General features: G+C 35.8%; 1 protein-coding gene across 2 annotated transcripts in view; it reads left to right on the top strand.

Annotated features, from left to right (window-relative positions):
• RAP1B (RAP1B, member of RAS oncogene family) overlaps positions 1-22,684 on the top strand; it is a 43,401-nt gene extending 20,717 nt beyond the window's left edge. For both annotated transcript variants that reach the window (XM_043887751.1, XM_043887743.1), the window contains exons 2-8: positions 13,157-13,238; positions 14,240-14,308; positions 15,535-15,591; positions 16,458-16,598; positions 18,351-18,494; positions 19,130-19,246; positions 21,356-22,684. In XM_043887751.1, the coding sequence (XP_043743686.1) occupies positions 13,182-13,238; positions 14,240-14,308; positions 15,535-15,591; positions 16,458-16,598; positions 18,351-18,494; positions 19,130-19,216 (555 nt within the window). In that variant the 5' untranslated portion in view covers positions 13,157-13,181 and the 3' untranslated portion in view covers positions 19,217-19,246; positions 21,356-22,684. The remainder of the gene's footprint in view (positions 1-13,156; positions 13,239-14,239; positions 14,309-15,534; positions 15,592-16,457; positions 16,599-18,350; positions 18,495-19,129; positions 19,247-21,355) is intronic.
• Positions 22,685-23,737: the final 1,053 nt, after the last annotated feature.

The raw sequence follows: 23,737 nt of genomic DNA, 5'->3' as shown, positions 1-23,737 counted from the left end.
ACTGGAAACAGCTTCAATTGCACATCATAGTGTATGTTGGAATAAGCTTCATTTACTGACAATATTAATCCAATATTAATCCATGAAAAGCATGAAAGGAAGAATTTTTTTCCTCTGTGAAGTGTTATAAATACGGTCAGGCTAGAGAAGATGCTATGAACAGTTTGATGGTCTGCAAATTCTTTGCTCGAGTATATTTAGAAGTCTAGTTTACAAAAAAGACCTTTTTCTTGGTGGAGTATAAAATTAGTAAGATTACAAACATTTGCCATTTGTCCTCTCATCCATAGTATTCATTTTTAAGGTACTGTTTATTTTGCAGTTCCCTGTTAGTAGTTTGGTTTTGTTTGTTTGGGAGGGTGTTTTGTGTTTTTGGCTGTGTTGTGAGACATGTAGGATCTTAGTTCCCCCACCAGGAATCAAACCTGTGCCCCTGCATTGGGGGTGCAGAATCTTAACCACTAGACCTTTTAGTTCCAGAAGCTCCAGACGTTTTATTTCTAAAAGAGACTTTGAGCCAGTGTTCAGTTAAGTTCAGTCACTTCAGTCATGTCCAACTCTTTGCGACCCCATGAATTGCAGCACGCCAGGTCTCCCTGTCCGTCACCAACTCCCGGAGTCCACCCAAACTCATGTCCATAGAGTCAGTGATGCCATCCAACTATCTCATCCTCTGTTGTCCCCTTCTCCTCCTGCCCTCAATCTTTCCCAGCATCTGGGTCTTGTGTTTGGACGTCTCAATTTTTCCTCCAAAAAAATAATTTCTTAATCTACTCAGAAGTTTTGAACTCTAACATTGTGTCTAAAAGATTAGTCCAGATTCTTTCAACATTTGAATAGTTAATTTTATTTAAGAGTGAGAAGAGGGCATAGTAATCCTCTTTAGGTACTAAAATACTACTTTCGGAGTAGGAGGCAGGAAGGAGAAATCAAATATCATCTCTTCCAGAAAGTGTTCAGTGGGAGAGGTAGTGTCACTTGACTTTAGGAACCAGTAGTTAAGTGTTTTTACTTAGCCCTTTATAGTTTAAGATCACAGAATTTCAAATGGGCGTGGGGTAGGGGTATATAGGGAGGGTTGTAGCTAAACAGCTTGAGGATAGGAAAATCACTTGAATTACCAATGTTTTGGCAGAATTTTATTTATTTTTAATTGAAGGATAATTGCTTTACAGTGTGTTTGTTTCTGCGTTACATCAGCATGAATCAGCCACAGGTGTGTGTGTATATATATGTCCCCTCCCTCTTCAACCTCTCTCCCATCCTCTGCCACCCCTCTGGGTTGTCGCACAGCATTGGGTTGATCTTCCTGTGTCACACAGCAAATTTGGGGAGAATTTTAATTTGTAGCTATTTGGAGATCCTTCTGACTTAATATTTTAATGGAAACGAATTATAAAATGTTGCTGTCACTTTTTAAGTATTGATTTTTATAACCTGACTTCCCTGGTGGCTTAGACGGTAAAGCGTCTGCTTATAATGTGGGAGACCCGGGTTTGATCTCTGGATTGGGAAGATCCCTTGGAGAAGGAAATGGAAACCCATTCCAGAAGTCTTGCCTGGAGAATCCCAAGGACAGAGGAGCCTGGTAGGCTACAGTCCATCGGGTCGCAAAGAGTCGGACACGACTGAGCAACTTCACTTTCGTTCTTTCACTTTCTTATAACCTACTTTGTACATTTATTAATGAGATTGATTTAAAGAATAAGATTATAGAGTTAAGAGCATGTAAGTGTCTCTGGAACCCAAAAGTTGTTGGTTTTTGTTTTTGTTTTTTTTTTTAAGTTGTTGGTTTTCATACTATTCCTGCTCTAGAGCATTTTCTTTTTGACTGAAGTTACAGTTCCTACAGGGCAAGTATAATAAACTAATTTTTTTTAATTTAATTTTTTGAGATATATGCCCAGAGCATCTCGTGTATGTATGTGTTTATTTTTTGGCCACACTGCATGGCATCTGGGATCTTGGTTCCCCAACCAGCGATTGAGCCTGTGTCTCCTGCAGTGGACGTGCAGAGTGTTAACCACTGGACCACCAGGGAAGACCCTTAATTTGTGTTTAATGTCAGGATTTGTGTAATTCATTTTCCGTTGGGATTCATGATAGTCTGTTAGCAACTAAAGAACTTAAATGGCATTTTATCTAAAAATAGTTAACTTGTTAGTGGCCTTTTAAAAATTTTAAATACTTCTTTCCTTTGCTGAAATGAATTATTAGTCTTTAACTCATTCTTTCATTTGACAAACATTTCTGAACCTAATAGGGAACACCAAAATAAATATGGTAATGACTAACATTTATGGCTTTTATAGCCAATTTGTGTTCTTATTTAACCTGCCCACTAACTGTGAAAATTGGTATCACTGTTTTATAGATAAAACACAAGCCTAGAAATAAGTGAAAACTCATTGGTAAATTGAATAAATAGCCAGTTTTCCAGATCTTCTTATTTCTGGAATCCATGTTTTACAACCCTGGACTGCAAAGGTAGTATAGTTTTTACTTTTATCATATAAGGAGAAATTAACTTTGGTCCTCAAACTTATCTAATATTGATAACTGAATTGGCCATACTTGGCTAAGGGAAGTTTCTAAAAATGTTAGTTGAGTATTTGGTTTCAACTTCTTAAAATATAGGATTGTTTTGTTCATTAAAACATAGATCCATCATTTAAAAAAAAATGTGTTTGCTTTTTAAGATAATCTTGATTTCAAGCATTTTCATGGTAACTATGGATACAGATTTTGTTGCTGGATTAAATAAAGTTTACCAAGTTCCTTTGGTTTGATGGTGTGTTGTATTTTATCCGGGATAGAATTAAAGCCACCTTTAAATAGAATCCATTATTCAGTGTTTTATCGGTCAGCCTGGTGACATTTGGTCCCCAGTCCACATTTTTGCATATTTTATATATAAACTTTTCTCTTGCAACGACCTTTTGCTGCTTTTTGTATTTTACTTCCCAGTCTTAATCCTTGTAATCAATATGTATAATTCTGTACAACCAATCTCTTCATTTGGGTTGATAGTTGAAGTATATTTCCTGAGGGAGAACCTCATGCCCACGCCCTAATCTTAAATTAGTTTGAAAGAACCCTTGATTGACCTCTCAAAGCATTTTGGACTAGCATGCCAGAAGGAAGAAGAAAATGTAGACGGCTTTTGCATCTTGTGTGCCCAGTAGTGTAGCAAATGAGTAGGAAGATTGTCCTTATTGTTTCAAGCCTTTTTATTTAGCTTTATTATATTTGAAAGATAATTCTAAAATGTCTATAATATTAAACCTCCATTATGTAGTTAGGAAAAGAATATTTACATTATCATTAAATTTTATTACCAAAACAGAATTTCACAGTTGGCCCTTGAATAGCATGAAGGTTCGGCAGACAAAAATTCAAGTATAACTTTACAGTCAACTCTCAGCATCCAAGGAGTCAGCCCACCTCCAGTTGTGTAATACGAATTTATTTTTTTAAATAAGTGGACCCCACATGGTTGAAACCCATGTTGTTCAGTGGACAGTGATATATCATTTTATACTAACTAAGAAGGAGGAGTATAACATTAAGGATACTTTAAAAAAAAATTATTTCTCTTTATAAATCTTCAAAACTTGATGTAACAATATATTTTGGAATTGAAAGGGACCTTAGAGTTCATCTAGTCCAGAAGTAAAAGAACTAGTGGCCCAGAGTCCAGATCTCCATAACTCAAGTAAGTGTGTTGGTTTTCACAACATTCACAGTTTTTAGGTTTGGAATGACTTTAGCTGTGTAAGTGTTCACTCTACTTGGCCTTAATCCACACTATTCCTTAATAGTAACACCTTGCTCCTGGAGGCATTTTACATGCCTACAACTTCTAAAATGGAGCCAAGCCTCTTAAATCACAAGATAATATTGCCTCTACAACCTTTTGTCTCCTCTTAGAAAGCCAAACAAGAGACTGTATGACCGAGTCCTGAAGTGTCTGATGCAGCCCGTCAGAGAGAGGGGCAGTCACTGAGGGCTGAGGTGGTGGCTGAGAAGACTGCAGACGTTTCTGACATACCCTCCTAAGGACTGATCCTGAGTATTTTTGCGTCAGGAACATTCTGTCCCGACCCATGTGCTGTTTTTTCTACAGTGAGGGGTAATGATGAATATCCTCCTGTATAGAGTTAGCAGAGGAAATCGCCAAGGGGCATTTTGTGCATATTGAACAATGCTACCTCATAAGACCAGCTATGTTTAGAATCCTCCAGAAATCCCATTTTTACCCCAAGAGGCACATTGAAGTCTTGAGCTCTCTTGTGGATCCTAAACAAATGTCTGTGACTATCTCAAATCCAAATTTAAGTTCAGCCACAAATTAATTGGAACATCACCCCACCAAAGATGTTGATTTAAAAATACTGAGCAGAACAAAGCCTGATAAGAGTCTTTCATTGAAAATAGGATTTAATATGAATTTGTTGAAATGACTGACTGCTGAGCTATATAGTACTTTGACTTTAAGACCTTCATTACCACCCTGATTAAAATTTTAATCTCTCCATTCCTTGCTGTCTCCCTTAACTAGTTTTATACTTTTTTCTCCATAGTACTTGTCAAATTACCATGTTTTATATTGATTTTGTCTTCACCCCCCCCCCCAACTGTAAATTTTGGGGGCAGGGTATTTTATTCACTGCTTTATTCTGTTTGCCTGGAACAAAGCCTAACATGTAGAAGGTACTCACATGTGCATGTTAAATATTGAGTGCTATAATACAGTAATCTTGATAGAAGGTGTCATTTCTTAGATTTTCTTTTTAAATTCTCAGGTTTTAGCACAATTCTTGGTTCAGAGTAGGTCTTCAGTAAATGTCAGCATGAACTAAAGAGCCAAGAGGTGTTTTACTACATCTGTTTTTCATTTTGTAATGGTGTCTGTTTAAAGCTTCCCCAGGGTTTTTGCTTGTTTGTTTACTAACTTGTTTGGCTGCATCAGGTCTCAGTTGTGGCACATGGGATCTTGGTTGCGTCACGCGGGATCTTTCTTTGGGGTACGCGGACTCTCTAGTGGTGCGTGGGCTCAGTAGTTTCCGCAGGTGGGCTCTCTGGCTATGGCATGTAAGCTTCACTGCTCCACGGCATCTGGGGTCTTAGCTCCCCCACCAGGGATCAAAACCCATGTTGTCTGCGCTGCAAGGCTGACGCTAACCACGTCTAAGTCCCTTCCCAATGAGTTTTAGATTTATAATCTTGTAGTTCTTAATCAGGGACAGTAATGTCTGACCTTGGGTGTGCCCTGGGTCTTGTTAATGAAGAATATTACATGCAATGTGTGTGCATGTGTATGTGCGCACGCTCAGTCATGTCTGACTCTGCAACCCCATGGACTGTAACTCACCAGGCTCCTCTGTCCATAGCATTTTCCAGGCGAATAGTGGAGTGGGTTCAGATTTCCTACTTCAGGGTATCTTCCTGACCCAGGGATCAAACCCACATCTCTACGTCTCCTGCATTGATAGGTAGGTGGGTTCTTTACCACGGCACCATGTGGGAAGCCCATTATATGTAATACAGAATAGTAAATATTTTTATCAATATTTTATAATGATTATTCATTGTGAGATGAGTGATTGGCTAAGCTTGGCATTTTTGAGTTTATACTGGCCATCTTTTTTTCTCTGGTTTTATTGAGATAAAATTGATGTACAGCACTGTAAAAGTTTCCAGTGTTCAGCGTAATGAATTGACTTAGATACATTGTGAAATGATTACCACAATTAGTGAACACCCATTGTCTCATCAGATAGAAAGTTAAAGTAGGAAAGTGTTTCTCCTTGTAATGAGGACTCTTAAGATTTACTCTGTTAAGAACTTTTATATAACATAAGCAGTGTTAGTTTTATTTATCACGTTGTACATTATATCCCTAGTACATACTTACAACTGCAAATTTATACCTTCTGACTGCCTTTATGTAACCCCCCCCTTTTTTTTTTAATTTCAACTGATTTCACCATTTTTAAGTTACAGTAACATGCTACAATTACAAGACAACTCTATGACTCCTCTTTCACCTTCTGGCTTTAATGTTCATTTGTGTATTATAAATTTACTGTTTATTAGTAATAAAACTGTCAGGAAAAAAATGAGCAAACTATTTTTCTCCCTAAACTACATTTTAAAATGATGCAAAATACTGATAGATTAGTATATATTAATATATATATATATATTACTTTTTGTATTGACAGCAGGAGTTTCCTATAAGATACATTCCAATTTCAGAGATGTTAAAGTATATTTTTAAAATGCCTCTTAGAATTTAGTGGCATATAGTAAGTAGAGCTAAATTTATAATATAGTTCGGTTGGTTTTTAACATAACCTATTCCAAAGTAGTAATAGGAGTAAATTAAGGATGGAAACCCACAATGATGGGAAGATAGTCTTAGGCTATGCATTGTATCCTTTTGCCTACCTAGAAGAAACTGTCTATTAATAAACTAGACAAAAACGGAATAGCAGTGCTCCTCCTACTTTCTTAGTGTTTTATTAAACTAGTAGGTAAAAGGGTAGAGCAGTGATTCTAGATGAGGGAACATCAGTTCTGCTGCACTGTATTGAGCAGTAGCCCAGACCATTGCTATTACAATTATTTTTAAAGCTTATCTTTTATTGATTATTACTATGTGCAAGGACTCTTGAGGGAAATTACCACATTTCATATGCCAGTCACTGTTTGAGGTTCTGGGGATATAATAAAAGACAAACATTGTCATTTTTGTGGAGTTTAGGTTCTTGGATATCCATCTCACAACCTTACCGTATAGGCATTACTGTCTCCATTTTCCCTGTAAGGAAAGTGAAGCTCTAAAAGGGTTCATGACTTGCCAAAGATTATACAAAATCAGGATTTAAAATGTAGATGCTATGAACCACTGTGCTATGCTGTCAAAATTATCCCTCTTTGGGGTTCAGTGAATGAGAACAATTGTTTTTAGTGACTCAAACAACAATTATCATAACCCCTTTGAAATTCTGATATAACTCTACCCATCTTAAAATTATGCATGAAATTTTAAAAACTGAACTAATGGCCATTGCCAGCCAATCAGAGTTGGCATTCATAATGAAATCCTTTTTTTATCCTTGGCTTAGAATCTGTAAACAGTTTTTCAAAGCTGGTGTAGTAGAAGGCATAGATTTGAAAAATAGGTATTAGTTCCAATCTTGGCTTTTTTTTTTTTAAGGAAAATGCTATCCCAAGAGTTGGTATTTAATAGGATTTAAATAAAAATATTTTGCTTTTTTATCCATATAAGGAAATATGGCAAAAAAATCAATGAAAGAGGATGACTTACTTCATTTGTGGTTCCTTCTTATCAGTGTTGCTTGTTAGAAAGCTGCTTATTGGTTAGTTAAATGTGTTTTGTCACTGTGTTTTTGTATTTGAAAGTCTGTTGATGATTTTCATATTTCCTACTTGAAAATTTGAAATGTTTTCAATTTCCTGTGAACTTAGGGCTCTGCAGTTAAAATTCTTGTTTGTGTTACTAAAATTAAATTGATACATGTTATTTATAATTACCACAAGCTGGAAACAAACCAAAATATCCATGAGCTGGTGAATGGATAAAGAAAATAACATCTGTATCCATACTATGCTTTTTATCAATAATAAATAGAAGAAACAAGTTACTAATAAAGCAGTAATATGCGTGAACCTGTCTCATTCTAGTGAGAAGTAATACCATGGATAAATGAAGCAACTGGCAAGAAAGAAGGACCCTAGTCATCTCATTAAGAAATGTAATTCCCCAAAATGTTTACTTTTTATAGTATGTACAAGTGTCCTGTCCTTGTTCACAGCTTCCCATTTCTTAGAAAACAAAACCCTTGTGGTTTAGTTTTTTTTTTTCTAGCTTGTTTACTTTGTGAGGATCTCAGAAAATGCTCAACTATTGTAGGTTTTCTAATTTTTCATTTTCAGTTTCCTGTTCAGGTCTTTAGACCATTTGCAGAAAGAAGGAACGTGTCTCTCTTTAAAATTTCCTGAAGTTAATTTTTATATTTTGTTTCCTGTGTTCATTTTGTTTACAGTTTTAAATGTTGACCAGTCTACCCCTAAAATAGTATATTTCCTAAATAGGTTCTTCTCTCAAGGCCAGTTTTTGGTTTGTTTTTTTTTTTAAATATGCTGGACTGTTTGAATCTGGTCTTTACTGTCCTGCTCTTAATCTCTTTCTTCTATGATTAAATACTTAGTAATTCAGTTGGGATTCTACAACAAATTTCTGTTCGTCTACCTGAGATTTAGAAAAATCTTTAAACATAACTCCAACTAAATTCTAGACCAGTTTTTAAATTCAATTTCTACAGCTCTGACTTCTACTCTAGCAATTTAAGAGACTGTTGTTTAGTATAATTTTTCCTTTGCTAAGAAACCCTCAAGAAAGGTAGTGCATTTCAGTGGTATGGTCAAGGAGTAAGTGGAATAGAAAGGCATTGTGGGAAGTATAAAGAGACAGTCGTTAAGGGAGAGTAAGTTTCCAAAGGTTTGAGCAGGGGAGTGAAGGAAGGCTGTCTTAGTCATCTTATTTGAATCTTTGGAATACCAATCAGAGGAGTTGATTATTGAATGTTATTCTTTTCTCATAATTTTTCTGTGTTTCTAATTCCTCTGAAAGTGTTAATTTTTACATTTTAAAAATTGGCCATAAGTCCTGTTGTTAGGCTGTAATTGTCAAAGTCCCCATTTTTGTAATTTACCCATGTAAGTGCAAGAGTCAAGATTATATTGGAAGTTTATAGAAGACACAGAAGTTTTTCCTAGAAAACGTATAGCCTTGACAAATAAGAAAGAGATCACTAGAGTCAAAAAAATGGTGTTGGGGTAATTAACTGGGAAGAGACACATTGGGAACTGTTTGGATAATGGAAGTGTTTTAAATGTTAATGAGAGTTGTGTTTGAGGTTGGAGGGTATTGGCATATGCCAAAATTCATTTAACTGTATGCTTAAGATATGCTTTTTTACTGGATGTAGATTATTCCTCAATATGATATAAAGTGAAAATGAAAGTAAAGTAAAGGTCGCTCATTCGTGTCTGACTCTTTGCGACCCCATGGACTATACAGCCCATGGAATTCTCCAGGCCAGAATACTGGAGTGGGTAGCCTTTCCCTTCTCCAAGGGAAGTTCCCAACTCAGGATCGAACCCAGGTTTCCTGCATTGCAGGTGGATTCTTTACCAGCTGAGCCATAAGGGAAGCCCAAGAATACTGGAGTGGGTAGCCTATCCCTTCTCCAGGGGATCTTCCCAACCCAGGTATCAAACCAGGGTTTTCTGCATTGCAGGCGATCTTTACCAACTGAGCTATGAGGGAATATGATATGATATAAGTGTGCTTTAATTTTTTTTTCCATTGAGGCATTTTATTTTCATATTTGTATTATCCCTAGAAAAAGAATCCCAGGAATTTCTCTCCTGTGTTTTTTTATCTTGGTTCTTCATGGTCCGTGATGCCCGCTGAAGTTGTCAGTTCAGTGAAACCATACTGACAGGTTAGGAGCATATTATTCTGCCATTTTTCGAGATCTTTTAGTGGCACATCAAATCTAGGGGCTGATCGCTCCACACTTGTTTGACCTGTGTGTCAAACAACAGTTTTCTCAACTCTGCAATCATTGATTTCAGATTCGCCAGCGTAATCATGCTTCGTTATCATATGACCACAGAAGCTGACTGGAGCAAGCCTAGGAAGAACCTGGCACTGCCTCTCCTTTCAGCGTTATTGATGCCCCTGAGAGCATCAGCTGGGACTTTCGTGTGCACGATATAGCAGCACAGAAAGATGACAGAAAGAGTTTAAAAAATTCTTCTTAACAAATGTGTTCTTACACACAGATCTTCAGGTCTCTTGACCAAGCCAAAGTTAGGAAGGTGCCCCATAATCAGCCCCACAGTTCATGACCCTGTAATGCTGTCATGAAAGTGAGTGACCCACGGTGAAGATTGCACTCATCTTTGCCTGAATTGGTCACTGATTGTACTCATCTTCAACCTTTAGTGCTTGGGGCCAGTTTGAATTTCACTGGAGGCTTTTCAGACCTATGTGTCCATCCATTCCAAACAGCTCTCCCTTATACAGTGAATGTAAACAAAACAGTCCCGGACAAAACAGAACATGAGACAAAATTTTGCCCAGGAAGACTAACAAAAAGCAAAGCAAGTAGCTGAAGAATTATGAACTAATGGCAAAAAACATATTAAATAGTACACTGCGGGCCAAAATCAAAAGCCTAAATTGCCTTATACAAAAACCTACTTGGTATAAATCCTAGAATAACAGATTTAACAGTGTGAGCTCAAGGAACTGATTGGAGCACCCATCATTGTTTTTACTGACTCATGTGATAGGAAAATCTAAGAACAAACAAGTTGGACACAGGCAGCCCATTCAGTATGCTTGTCTGTCTGAGGGCATCACTGGGAATGATGCCAGATGAGGGTCTTAAGTGGACTGTCAAAGAATGAGCGACACCATTCAATAGCTGAACTTACTGATTACTTAAGGGAAAGCTACCCTGGTCTGATACTGCCTGCCGTGAACAAAGCAGACTACTAGTCTTACAGAGTCTTTAGGAAATTTCAAAGTCCAAAAAGCCTCAAACTTTCAAAGGCAGGAATGAATGAATTATCAACTGTAAAAGCAGTGTCAGTCAAGTGAGACAGTTGCTGATTATTGGCATTTTGCTGGGTGTTCACTGAAGTCTGTCTCTCTCTCTTTTTTTTTTTAAGTTATAAAGAGTTGCAGAGAAGTGAATCAAAAAGTGGCACAGCCCAGCTGCCTAAAGGATAAAAGATGCAGGGAAATAAGTGTGTTTGTGTTAAAGTTAGTTGATTTGCTCTTTGGGATGCTGTTTAGTAAATTATTGACCCCAAAGTTACCATGTTCCCTCTAGCTGGGTTCAGAAACACAAATTTGAAGGTATCTTTCATTAGAGTCCTAAGTTTATTTTTAAATATTTCTCAAATATTAATGTAGGTCTGTGTGGTTGGATAATGTGTACGTGGAACTGAATAGAATTACCACCTAAGTAATCCTATTTTTAAATGACTTTACATTAAAAGAAATAAACCTGACTTCAGTTATACATTTAAAGAAAACAACTTATTTGTCATAAATTGAATGCACATTACCATGTGGGATATTCTTAAAACTGAAAGGTGGTTCAACTTTTATTTAATATCTTTTTTCATGAAATATCTGGTAAGAACTGTGCAGTTCACAAAAGTTAAGGAGACAGTGTTCCAGGACTGGAGAGAAGTCTATGGAAATGATAAGTTCACTAAGTTTAGAAATAAAATATAGGGACTAGTAAGTGGGAAAGTTAGCAGCTGACTTTTTTGGTGTTTTTTTAATTTGGTCTCTTCCAGACCCCACCCCCACCCCCCCAATTAAGGAATGGAGAAAAATACAGTAAGTGATTCATGTATTTAAAGGCACAAGTGAAGGAGGAATTTTTGAAAAGTCATCCTTGGTGTTAAACACGGCATCCTAAGGAGAAATAAGGATGGCATATAGTAGTAGTGTTAGTTGCTCAGTCGTGTCCGACCCTTTGGCAACTCCGTGGACTGTAGCCCCTTTCCAGGCTCCTCTGTCCATGGAATTCTCCAGGCAAGAATACTGAAGTGGATTGCCACTTCCTTCTCCGGGGGATCTTCCCAACCTAGGGATCGAACCCAGGTCTTCTGGGTCTCCTTCATTGCTGGGAGATTCTTTTACCATCTGAGCTACCTACCAGATAGATAAAACACAGGATTTCTTCCAAGAGTATGGACTAGAAGGAAAGAACATATAAGGAGGTTTAATACAAAGAAATATGTCAAAGTGAGTCCATTCTAATAGACTGACTTTCAGAAGTAAGAGGCTATCAATAATAGACTGGTCACAGAAGCATATTCACTAAAGTAAGTGGTTATCGGTGGGTTAAATGTGTTCAGACCAGTCGTGGTATTGTGTTACTATAAGTATAGAACTGTCATCTCTTGATTGAAGAGGATTTAAAGCCTGGTCTGGTGGCTACTTCTGTACCATAGCCACTGGCAAATTATTTTTTTTCTAGAAATGTGGGAGCTTTATATTCTCACGTTATTCCCCATCCTGGAAACTTTCAGGATCTTCTTTCTCTCTCAGTAGTAAGCTGAAATTTTAAAATGATGAGCCTTGGTATGGATTGTTTCTTTTGGGTTTTATGTTTATTTGATTTCCCCTGTTTCATCATAACTGAACATTGAGTAGACTTTTATCAGTCTGGACACTCATGTTCTTGAGATTTAACTTTTGATTCCTGACTGTTTTCAGTCTCTGTGCCACCCCATCCAGACACCGCCCTCAACCTTCTCTCCCACACACGCACACACAAACTTCAGTAATAGATATTTGGTCAGCTTTCTCTGCTAACTCATTTACCATTTATGTATCTCAGAGGCCAGCAAGTTTTTTCTGTGAATGCTTCATGTTAATAGTAAATATTTTAGGCTCTGTGGACCAGATAGCTTCTGTTATAAGAACTTAATTCTGCCATTACAAGACAGCAGCCACAGACAATACACAAATGAATGGATGTGGCTGTATTTCAGTGAAGCTTTATGTACAAAAACAGGGAGTTGGACTTGTTTGCAGATCCCTCCTCTATCCTGTTCATCTTTACCGGAAAGTTAGCTCAGTTGAGGGCAGGAATTTTATTTGCTATCCATTGGACATATCCTTGTACTTATCCTTGTACTTGTACCTCAACTACTTGTGATTCAGGATTGCAGGTGGTTCAGAAAAGGAGATAACATGTATCACTGCCATCTTTTCGCCGATAGAATACCCCTCCATGCAGTTTTTCAGTCCCCCCGCCCTTTTTTCTTGATAGAGTAAGTATTTTGTAGTAACTGAATATAGGATAGGGCTAAGAATCATGTCTAGAATTCTGCAATTTCTTTCTTCTGATGTTTTATAAAGAGCCCTACCAGTAGCATCGTTTAGTAAGTTTGTTTATGAAATGCTCCATCTTAGTATGGTATAGTACTCATTTTAAATAAATGCTTGAATGTTTTGTTTATATAAGAAGCACATGAATGCAAAGATATTACTTAAGAATTCTTTCTTTTTTTTTTTCTTAATAAGGTACTAGCTTTTACAGGTTTGCACCATGCGTGAGTATAAGCTAGTCGTTCTTGGCTCGGGAGGCGTTGGAAAATCTGCTCTGGTAAGACATTCCTACTGTACCCAAGCTACTCACTCTTAAGACATGTTCTTTTTCTGTTGAGCATTAGGTTTTGCTTATTTTTTGTTAAGGTGAAATCTCATTGATTTTAGAAGTAATATAATATTTTTCTTGTAATCTAGTCAACTTTTAGTTGTATCTGGGTAGATCATATTCTCTCTGGAACATGGGTTCCAGACCAGAATACAGTTTGGACTTAAGCACAGTTTGGACTTGAGCACATACAAATCTATGTCTCCGCATTTCAGAGCAAGATAGAAATAAATTTTGTTCGATTTCAGTTGTGAGTTGGCTTAAAATATAAATTTCATGTTACAAAAATTAAATAACTTTATTTTTAAAACTTTTTTCAAAGTTTACCTTTGACTGTCCCACCATGTTTTTTATATCAAGAAACAGTTAAGAAAGAAGACACAACTTGACAGTGGTAGTTAGGAAGGGGAGAAACTTACGGCAAGTAACTTGGTGAATAGTTCAGAGTTTAGCAAAGCCCCACCTTAAGATAGACTGACCATCTTACTTTGCCACTTATTTGTCACATAAACACCCAGCACAGAATTTGACTTGCTTGGATCAAACTGAGAAGTGTGTACAGTGGAGTATGAACTGCGTTTTCATTTGTAAATATATCCAAAGTGATGGGGAGGCATTGTGAGTGTGCACATGTGTGTGTTCACCAAATAATTAGCCACTTTCTAACTAAAATTCGCATTTAAGCCCTAAAACTGAAATAGGAACCATTTAACAATTTTTAAATATATGAGCTCTAAATTTAGACCTACCCAACAAGGAATGTTATGATTATTAATTTTTTAAAAAAGCTTTCTGAAGTAATTTTCCCACCAAATACTTATGTTTGAAGGTAGTTGTAGCTGTTTTTTTAATCAGTCGTATAACTACTTATGTGAAGTTAATGTTTTTGAATGTGCAGGCTTGGATTTGTTCTTTTTGAGGGAGTATAATGGTACGTTAATTTTTTTCAGACTGTACAGTTTGTTCAAGGAATTTTTGTTGAAAAATATGATCCTACGATAGAAGATTCTTATAGAAAGGTATGTTACTTTAGAAGGCCTTTGCTTTCAACTTTACTGTAAACATAAATTCTTAGTTTTAGCTTAATAAATATTAAATGTTGTCTATAGAGTATAGGATGAGGAGCAGAGTTAATTTATAAAATTAGTGGGGAGAACTCACATCTGATTATTTCCTGGCATTGCATGTTTACCATCTTACAAGAATCTTAATCACTCTTGCTGCTTTATCTCTCTGTCTTGCTCACAAAGAATTTTAAGTTTACACTGACCCCCAAGTTGTAATTTGTTGCAATTTGACTTTAGAGTTGAGACATCCATTTCAGGTGGTAGTTCCATGTTTCTCCCCCATTTCTGCCCACCAAAGACTGAATACTCTCAGGCTCCCTGCTTTTCATATAAAGATGTAAGTACAAAAGTCTCCCTAACCTTCCTATTTACAACTCCTTGAGAAAGTTCCACTGCTCGTAATAGTAGAAAAGTTTATTTCTATGTTCATTTATATAACATGCGACAATAAAACTTAATATGCAGACATGTTTAATTTAGAAGGGAGAAGATTACCCACCGCTTTAAAGCAGCCAGCCTGGACCCTGCTGTGCTGCAGACACTGCATTTCCATTCCTCTTTTGTGTCCACTGTCTGCCAAGACTAGAAACCCTTTCTGGACCCCAGCTCTGAGGCAGCATTACCCTTTTTTCCGCATCTGTATCTTTTTTTCCTAGGAAATGTTAGGTTTAAAGGGTAACAGGGATATATAATTTTATTTGATAGCTCTCCTTCCTTGCTACCAAAAATTTTGTTCCAATATAGTGAAGGGGATGTGGTTGTAAGCAAAGGGAAAGTATATCTAAAGTATGGCAGAATTGATAAAGATAGTTACTTCTGACATTATTGGAACTATTATTACATTAAATAAAAGTATTTTGAGCTGATTTGAAATTATTTCCTCTCCAGAATTAAGTGCTGAGTGATTCACATTGAGGTTGGATCTTGTATATCTTGTAGATACCCTTGTATTAAATTGAGAACTCACGGTTTTTACACTTAATGCAGTTTGAGGATCAGTAGACCTTAGTTATCCAGCTATTTTTTTCTCCTGTTTTGTTAAAGTATGTATTACTTGAGATTAGGATCAAAGTTGCTATAATCTATGTCTGTTTTAAATATTGTATTAATATTATATGTATTAAAGTAGTCTTATATACAGGAAAAAAAATGAAGATCTACCTTAATTTCCCCCCTAGCAAGTTGAAGTAGATGCACAGCAGTGTATGCTTGAAATCTTGGATACTGCAGGAACGGTATGTACAACAGTACCAAAGTATATGCACAACTTGTGCGGTGTTGGCCTTACAAATGCTAGTATTCTTACAGACAAACATTATTTAAAGTAAGGCTTGCATTAAATCCTAAAGATGTCTTCCTTATCTTCTTGAATTCTTTTCTTGTGTGCATGGGTCATTTACTGAAGAAATAAGTAGAAAATTTGTATGAAAGTTTTCATAGCTTCACTAGTACTTTTAAAGCAAGTTAGACTGTATTTCCATATATTAAATAATGTGGAAAATACCTGAGATTCCTCAGTGACTGTGTGAAGTATTTTGAATAGTATCTTTCATCCTTCAATATATTTACAGAACAGCTAGATCTGATGGTATCTGAAGGTGAAGGGAAGATGTACTCTGGATGTGTGGTATTCATTCATCTAATGTTTGAGTACCTGATACGTGTCGTGGCTTGTATTCATACACTCAAAAGCTTACAGTCTAGCGAAGGAGGAAAAGTGTGGGAAAATGGCACCATGTAGGTAACTTGCTGGTGGACCTGGGGGAACTGGAGCATTGTGAGCTAGCTGTGAGTAACTTGGTGATTTGATTTGGGTGCCTTCCGTATGGTGTCTTGAAAAGCTGCCTTCAAGCAGCCTTTGAAGATGGGACATTTCCACTTGAGTGCATTTACTGCACATGAATCTGCTCTGGTGTATTATTTTTAAATAAAACACTTATTTCTTGAAATACCAATTTTTCAAATAGCCATGGACTACAGTTTTAAGAGATGTTACATAACACTACTGCATTCTTCTTTGAGCGCTAATTATAGACTTTGAAAATTGTCAAATTAACTGTCAAAACATTTTTTTAAAAATGATTCTTTCTTTCAACTGTAGGAACAATTCACAGCAATGAGGGATTTGTACATGAAAAATGGACAAGGCTTTGCGTTAGTTTATTCCATCACAGCACAGTCCACATTTAATGATTTACAAGATCTGAGAGAACAGATCCTTCGAGTTAAAGACACGGATGATGTAAGCTGGCTTCATAATAAATATATTTTCTTTCAAACCCTTATTATAGTGCTATCCGGTTTAAAAGTTTGAATTTAAATCCAGTTTAAACTTCATCTGTTTTGAGAAGTTTGTTTTTCAAAAGCTTTTTCTTTGAAAGGGAAAAACGTACCTTTAACACTATATATAATGTAAAAAGTGATGTAACACTATATGTAATGTAAAAATACCTTCCTCTTGTGTAAAATAAAACTTATACCCTTCCTATTTTTTTCCCTTCATATTTTTAAATCTTGCGTTTGGTGGAGAAGGAGGAGAGGTGTCAGTGGCAAATATTACTAATAGAGCAGATGACGTTCTGGTAGATTTAAGAGCCTTTTTAATAAGAGAACAACATGTGAACATATCACAAGCAACTATGACAGAAGGTGCAAGAAAGCCAACAAATATGTTCAATTCTAATGCTAAGTAGCATGCCCCTTCTGAGTACACCATAATGGAGTTTAACCCTGTAGGAAACCTCAAAAGGATTTTTTAAATTCCTCATCACGCTATATATATAAATTCATCTTGCATCAGAATCACCTGTAAAGCTAGTTAAAACAGATTGCCAGGTCCCACTCCCAGAGTTTCTAATTCAGTAGGTCTGGAATAGGGTTCAGGAATTTGCATTTCTAACATATTTCCAGATGGTATTGGTGCTGCTGGTCTGGGCATCACACTTTTAAGAACCACTGTACTATGTATAGTTTAATTATAGCAAATATTTTGAGAGCTTGGGAGCACCTATTAGAAATATCCTCATTTCCTGGACTTCTGAAGCAGGAGGACTTTGGGGGACCTTAACATACTTAAAGCAACTTCAGTTGGAAAAGCTGTTTATCAGTGTCTCTGGTAACTGCTATAGTTACATTAAACAGGTATTTATTAGTATACTACTATATATCTGTTCCTTAAAAAGTCACAAATCTTGATTTTCTAGTTTGGATTTTTTCCAGAACTTCTTTGGAGAGCCAATCTCTAAAGGATTAATAGGAATTTTACAGAATAAGGATTATTTTTCCCTGTAGTGTCCAAAAACATGATTAATATGGTCTAGATTTTTAGTAAATTAAGGTGATTTTAATTTTTGGCTTTTAGTATAGACTATATGAAAAGCTAAAAATTCTACCTTGAATTTTATCTACCTTCTAAATTTCTCCTTTTTTGTGTTATGAAACTGAGAATGAGCTATTTGATAAATACTTGTTAAGAAACCAGAAAATCTGAAATTGATTTGTGTCCTTTGGAGTAACACTTTAAAACTTTGGAATATATTGACTTTTTATGGTATATCCTTTTGCATTTTCTTTTTAAAAATAAGTTCTGTGTTTTCTTACTATAATTAGTCCGTTTGTGAGGGACTTTCCTGGCAGTCCAGTGATTAAGTCTGTGCTTCCACTGCAAGGGCATGGCTTCAGTCCCTGATCAGGGAGCTAAGATCCTGCATGCTGCACGGGGTGCCTAAAATAAAAGTCCGTTTTGATACAATTTTCATGGTTTTTCCTCCCTCTTTTATAAGTAGATCATAGCTTGTTTTCTAAAAAATGTATGTGAGAAGTTCTTAGGTTAATTATTAATGCTTTTATATTTAACTGTCAGTTTTAGTACACATTATTAATTTAGTGTTTTTCTCTGGCATAATATAAAAACTAATCCTTATGGTTGACTCTTAGAATTTTGATTTGAATTTATGTAGCATATTTGTTTACTTATTTGTTTTTACCCGTTTAGGTTCCAATGATTCTGGTTGGTAATAAGTGTGACTTGGAAGATGAAAGAGTTGTAGGAAAGGAACAAGGTCAAAATCTAGCAAGACAATGGAACAACTGTGCATTCTTAGAATCCTCTGCAAAATCAAAAATAAATGTTAATGAGGTATGGTGTAATAGAACTCTTGATTTGGAATTTAGCATTCAGAATTAATGGAAAATAATGAGTGTGTATTAACACACCCCCAAGTTAATTATGTTAATTAGCATGCTAACAACCAATAATACTATTTGAGCCTCTTTATTAAACACTGGTGGTACAGTAGAATTTACCGTAAAATGAAGTAAGATTAGATGGAAAAGAATAAGGGTGGGGAAGACAGATTTAATCTTCAGATGTATGAACAATGTTATGTAAAAGATGAAAACAAATTCAAGAAGGCATGTCTGGCTCTTGCCTTCAGGGAACTTAAAATTATGTTGTAGAATAAGAATACATAGAGTCAAAGAAGAGTAAAGGATTGTTCTCTTTGGATGATGGTAAATGTTCTGACTAAACTAAGGTTTCTGCAGCTACTTAGTATTTACTTTAAGGAGAATGATGTCAGCCCTCCCAGAAAATAAACAGAAAAGCACTTGACAGTTACAAGAATACCTGGCTTTACTCTCATTCCTTAAATGAACAGAATATTTGCTTTTTGGAGGAGAGTTATGGAAAGTTCAGTTTTTTCATTGTACTCTTTCACTTGTAGTTTGGGGGGGTTTCCCTGCAAATTAAAAAAAATTAATAAATGTTTGCAGATCTTTTATGACCTAGTGCGACAAATTAACAGAAAAACTCCAGTGCCTGGGAAGGCCCGCAAAAAGTCGTCATGTCAGCTGCTTTAATATACTAAATGCATTGTAGCTCTGAGCCAGGTATGTTCATTTATCTTTTCTTCTGTTTTGTTTGTTTCCTCTAATTTTTAACCTCAACTTTATTAAAGGTCAAAAAAGCAAGTATAGAATTTTCTGTTGTAGAAAACAAATGGTTACTTCTTAGGAGTTAATATGATATCCTAGTAATTGAAATAATTATTTCACTTACATGTGATCATCAGAAGTAAGGTATTCCACATAAGTATTCTAGATGAGTTTATCCAGTATATACTCACATCTCAGTGGGTCACTGGTTTGTGCTGACAACATAGTGATGATCAAAACCAATCTTCTCTGCTTTCCTCTTTGTTACCTTAACCTAATTAAGGTCTAGTGTAAAAGTCAGACAAACCATTGCAAAATATTATAAATGTTGCTGGCGGAATAAATGCAGGATGGTACTGATAATTAAAACCCCTGACATCATGTACCAGACAAAGTACTGCCTATATGTTAGTTGAATTTTCACAACAATTCTGTGTGGCAGAATTATTATAATTCCCATATTACAGATGAGTGAACTGAGGCACAGAAAGATTGTTCAAGCCCTATAGTTAGTGAACAGCAGAGTCAGAATTGAATCTAATGATCTAAGTACATGGCTCAGAATTTGAACTCTGAACTGATTCCCAAAGTCCATAATTAGTCACTATGCTATTATGGGTACTATCAAGACTATTTAATTGGGGTATCAAACCAGTCAGATGTGAACTGTGGATTCAGGGAAAGTCTCAGAGTGAGAGCATCTAAGTTGAAATCTGATGGATAAGTAGAAATTAGAGGGTGAAGAGTTCCCGGGCAGAGAGAACCACAGATACAACCTTGAGATGAGACAGCAGAGGAAAATTGAGCAAACATCACTATAACACAGTTTTTGAAAATAGTCACAGCAAATGAGTTAACACCTGCAAAGCAGTTAGTTCAGTACCTGGCACGTGGTAAACCCTCATCTGTTAGCTGCTGTTTGCCAAGTATCATTAAGCCATTTTTTTTTTTTTACTGTATTCTTATCCTTGGAAACTTTGGATGTTACTAGCTCTGCTTCTTCCCATATTAAATGACCCTGTACAACCATAGTACTCTGATTCTGTAGTTTTCTGGAGTTTTGTCCCTTATCTCCACTTAACGACTTTCCGCTTAGAGATACAACTTTTCATTTTTTATTTCCTCTCCTTTCCAACCACTTGCCCATTCTTAACGGCACACTTGTGCCTGAGCTCACACTCCCAACTGTCCTTTCCAGTTTGCTCCAGTCGGTCTGCTAAGATTTAGAAAATTTAGGAAACTCATTCAGTCTCTAAACGAGGGCTTAAAGTTCAAAGCATTTGTGGAAAGTATTTCATCAGCCACATCTATATTAACAAACATTCTGGAGCAAGTCTGATTCCCAGAAAACCAATATAAAAAGGAAGTATTTTTTTAGCCCAGGCATATGTACAGAAAATCATCCCAAGTAAATAAATAAATGACAGACTGATAAATTCTGATTTTACCCTTGTAAGTTTAATTAGATAAGATTTTAGTGTAATAACAGCCTTTTCTGGCGTTTCTTAAGTAGGATCTGTTTTATAGAATTAAAAAATATATATCTGTCAACTGTAGAGAGCCTTCATGAAATAAATTTATTTTATTGACTTCTCTGCACCAGCTTTTTAGCCACTTACTGGAAGAGTAGCGAAGAAAAGTCTTGGAGAGCTTGGTTAAATGTGCATTCTGTACTCATGATGTAATTCTAGGATTATAAACACTCTTACAGACCAGCCATTTTGTTAGTATTGCTGCCTGTTTGATTCTAGTCAAGTTGACTTGATGTAAAATTTTAATAGGGTGTTTTGTTTTGTTTTTAGTTTTCCTGCTTTTAATCTTTGGGAGGTAATACAAAGAAATTTGCATTTAAGTACATTCAACTTTCATTTGAGTGGCTTTCAGGGAGGCAGCAGAATGTGTCTACCCGTGCTTTGCTGTGAATCATAGTACATGGTCATAATGTAATGATGAGAATAGGAAGCTGTATTATATTTATTTCTAACTGTTGTCTTAATATGTCCTTTTGATCTTTAGTATGCTATTTGCAACCTGTGTTTTCAATTAATTTTCTCCTTTTGACAGGTCTGAAGAACTGTTGCCCAATTCAACAGTGCCAGCATTCCAACTTTGTTAAACCTACCAACATCTTAAATGGACTTTCTGTGGTGGTACCCTTTAAGAGGCGGATGAAAACTACTACATCAGTTTGCACATTCTAATCACTTTCCAGTATCACAGAGAGATTTTTACTTATATAATAGTCCTAGAGTATGCAGCTGGTAAAACCAGAGGCTACAATCCAGTATTACTGCTAAGAGACATTTTTCATCCACCAATGTTGTACATGTATGAAAATGGTGTACTGTATACTTTAACACACCCCATACTTTGTATTGGAGAGTACAATAATGTAAATCCTAAAAGCACCACTATTTTAGCATAATAAAAGAAAGTCCAAAGAGCTCCTATATAGACTACTCCAGATAACTTTGCTTCTTTGATACTTGTAGCTTATTGTAATTTTTTTTAAGAAATTCAAGGTCATTATCATTGTATTGTACAAATAAGCGCTTTGATTAACACAGCTATATAGTTTTTTTAATTTTTAAAAAACCTGTGGAGACAGTGATCTTGTCTTTAAAATATGATAGTCCTTTCGGTATAATGTCTTAGATTAAAGACGTTGCCTTTAATATCTGTTGGGAAGGAAATGTCCAGACTTTTCAAATCTTTTATTATATGTTTCCTTTTTTGTTTACATAGGGAACAATGTTTATAGTTGTGTGTACAGTGGGGGTCTACAACAAGAAGTGTATATTTTCAAACAATTTTTTAATGATTTAACAATTTTTGTAAATCATTTTCAGGCTTCTGCAGCTGTAGATTCTCACTGTGAATCCCCTGCTTGCTCATGCATAAGTGTATTTGCAATACCAAATATACAGGTTTAGTATTTTTGCCTGTTAGTGATTGTTTCCTATGTGTAACGTTTTGGTTGAGATGTTAAATGGTGGAAGAGTACTGTGGATGTGAATGTGGGAAGTAATTTTAATCATGTGTAATTGGTCACAAGGCCTAAGTTGCAGTAACTATTGCTGTTTTATTTAACAATGCCTTGTTGCTTTGTATGCATTAACGTTTGGGTGTAAAGATTGTGTGTCTATCCAACAGGGAGCCACAGTATTTAAATTGACCAACCTAATGTTACAACTACTTTTGAGGTGGCCAAATGTAAACTAAAAGCCTTAATTAAAGTGGTGCAATTTTGTATAACTTAGCATCAGTAGTTGAATAAATTTGGATTGCCATGCAAGGGCTTGCATTATAATTACTTGCCACTTGAATGTGTTTTGTGTAATGTTTAACAGTGCTAGTTAAATAAATATGGGTCTAACTTCTTTTTAAATGTGATAGGTGCATTTTGCATAGTGTGGTTCCATAATTTAATGTTTGGGCAAGCCAAACTCATTTATTAATTACAGAAATGATGAGAGGAAAATGTCAGGTATTTTTCTTAGTATTGTTTGAATATCCACATAACCATCTTTTGAATTTTTCCTTTGGAAAGAGTTCTGTAAATCAAGCAATATTGCTTACGAACGTATGCCTTCTGGGTAGTGTTCGGTAGCTCTTTGAGGTATAGGAGGAAGAATTGAAAATACTTCAGCAGGTGTTTCACTTACGGATTTTTTTTAAACTATAGGATGCAGTTACACTTATGGTCATAAAAATCTTTTGATGAAGTGGACTCAAGTACTACTTTTTATATAATGGGTCTTTGTCTCAGATGTGCTGTAATTCCGTTCTTTTTTGAAATCTGTAAACGAATCTTAAGCTTTCTCAAAATATTTTCCAGCCACTGGAGAATATCAGCAGTTAATTAGTAATACCATCTAATTTAGGGATGTCTGTTAATCCCTTAGATACTTGGTATTTGAATGAGACATTTAGAAGCTTTTATTTCAAAAAGAAAGAAATCTTATTCCTTACATATTAAACTCACAGAGTTCCATGTATTTAAAGGTTCAGTGTATCTAAAGAAAAAAATGTTGTTCTCTCAGAAACTGCACTTAACACACTTGTTTTGGCAGAACTGTTTTTATTTATAGTCATTGGGAGAAAATTAAATCTGAAAAAAGGGGCATTGTGGAGCATTGAAATCACTTCAGTTTGTTATGTCCTGTTATATCTCTTTGGTCCTTTTTGGGGGCACCACCATTAATTCAGTTACCTTAATAAATGTTTGTTGCCTACCAGCTATGTGCCAGGCTGAATTCTAGGCTATTAAAAACAGATAAATACTCAACAGATGAACTTAAGTAATTTCTATATCCGAAGATAGAGCAGCAACCAAGATCAACTTAGGACCCTGCCCTCCTAGAATTTATACTCCGTTTAGGGTTTTTTAGCCTCAGCACTGTAAATGCAATGTGCTAGATAATGAGTTTTCTGCTCACATTATGG

This window comes from Cervus elaphus, chromosome 3 (genome assembly GCF_910594005.1).
Source record: "Cervus elaphus chromosome 3, mCerEla1.1, whole genome shotgun sequence".
Taxonomy (NCBI): domain Eukaryota; kingdom Metazoa; phylum Chordata; class Mammalia; order Artiodactyla; family Cervidae; genus Cervus; species Cervus elaphus.
Note: the sequence above shows the minus strand (reverse complement) of the source record. Positions and strands in the feature narration are given on the sequence as shown.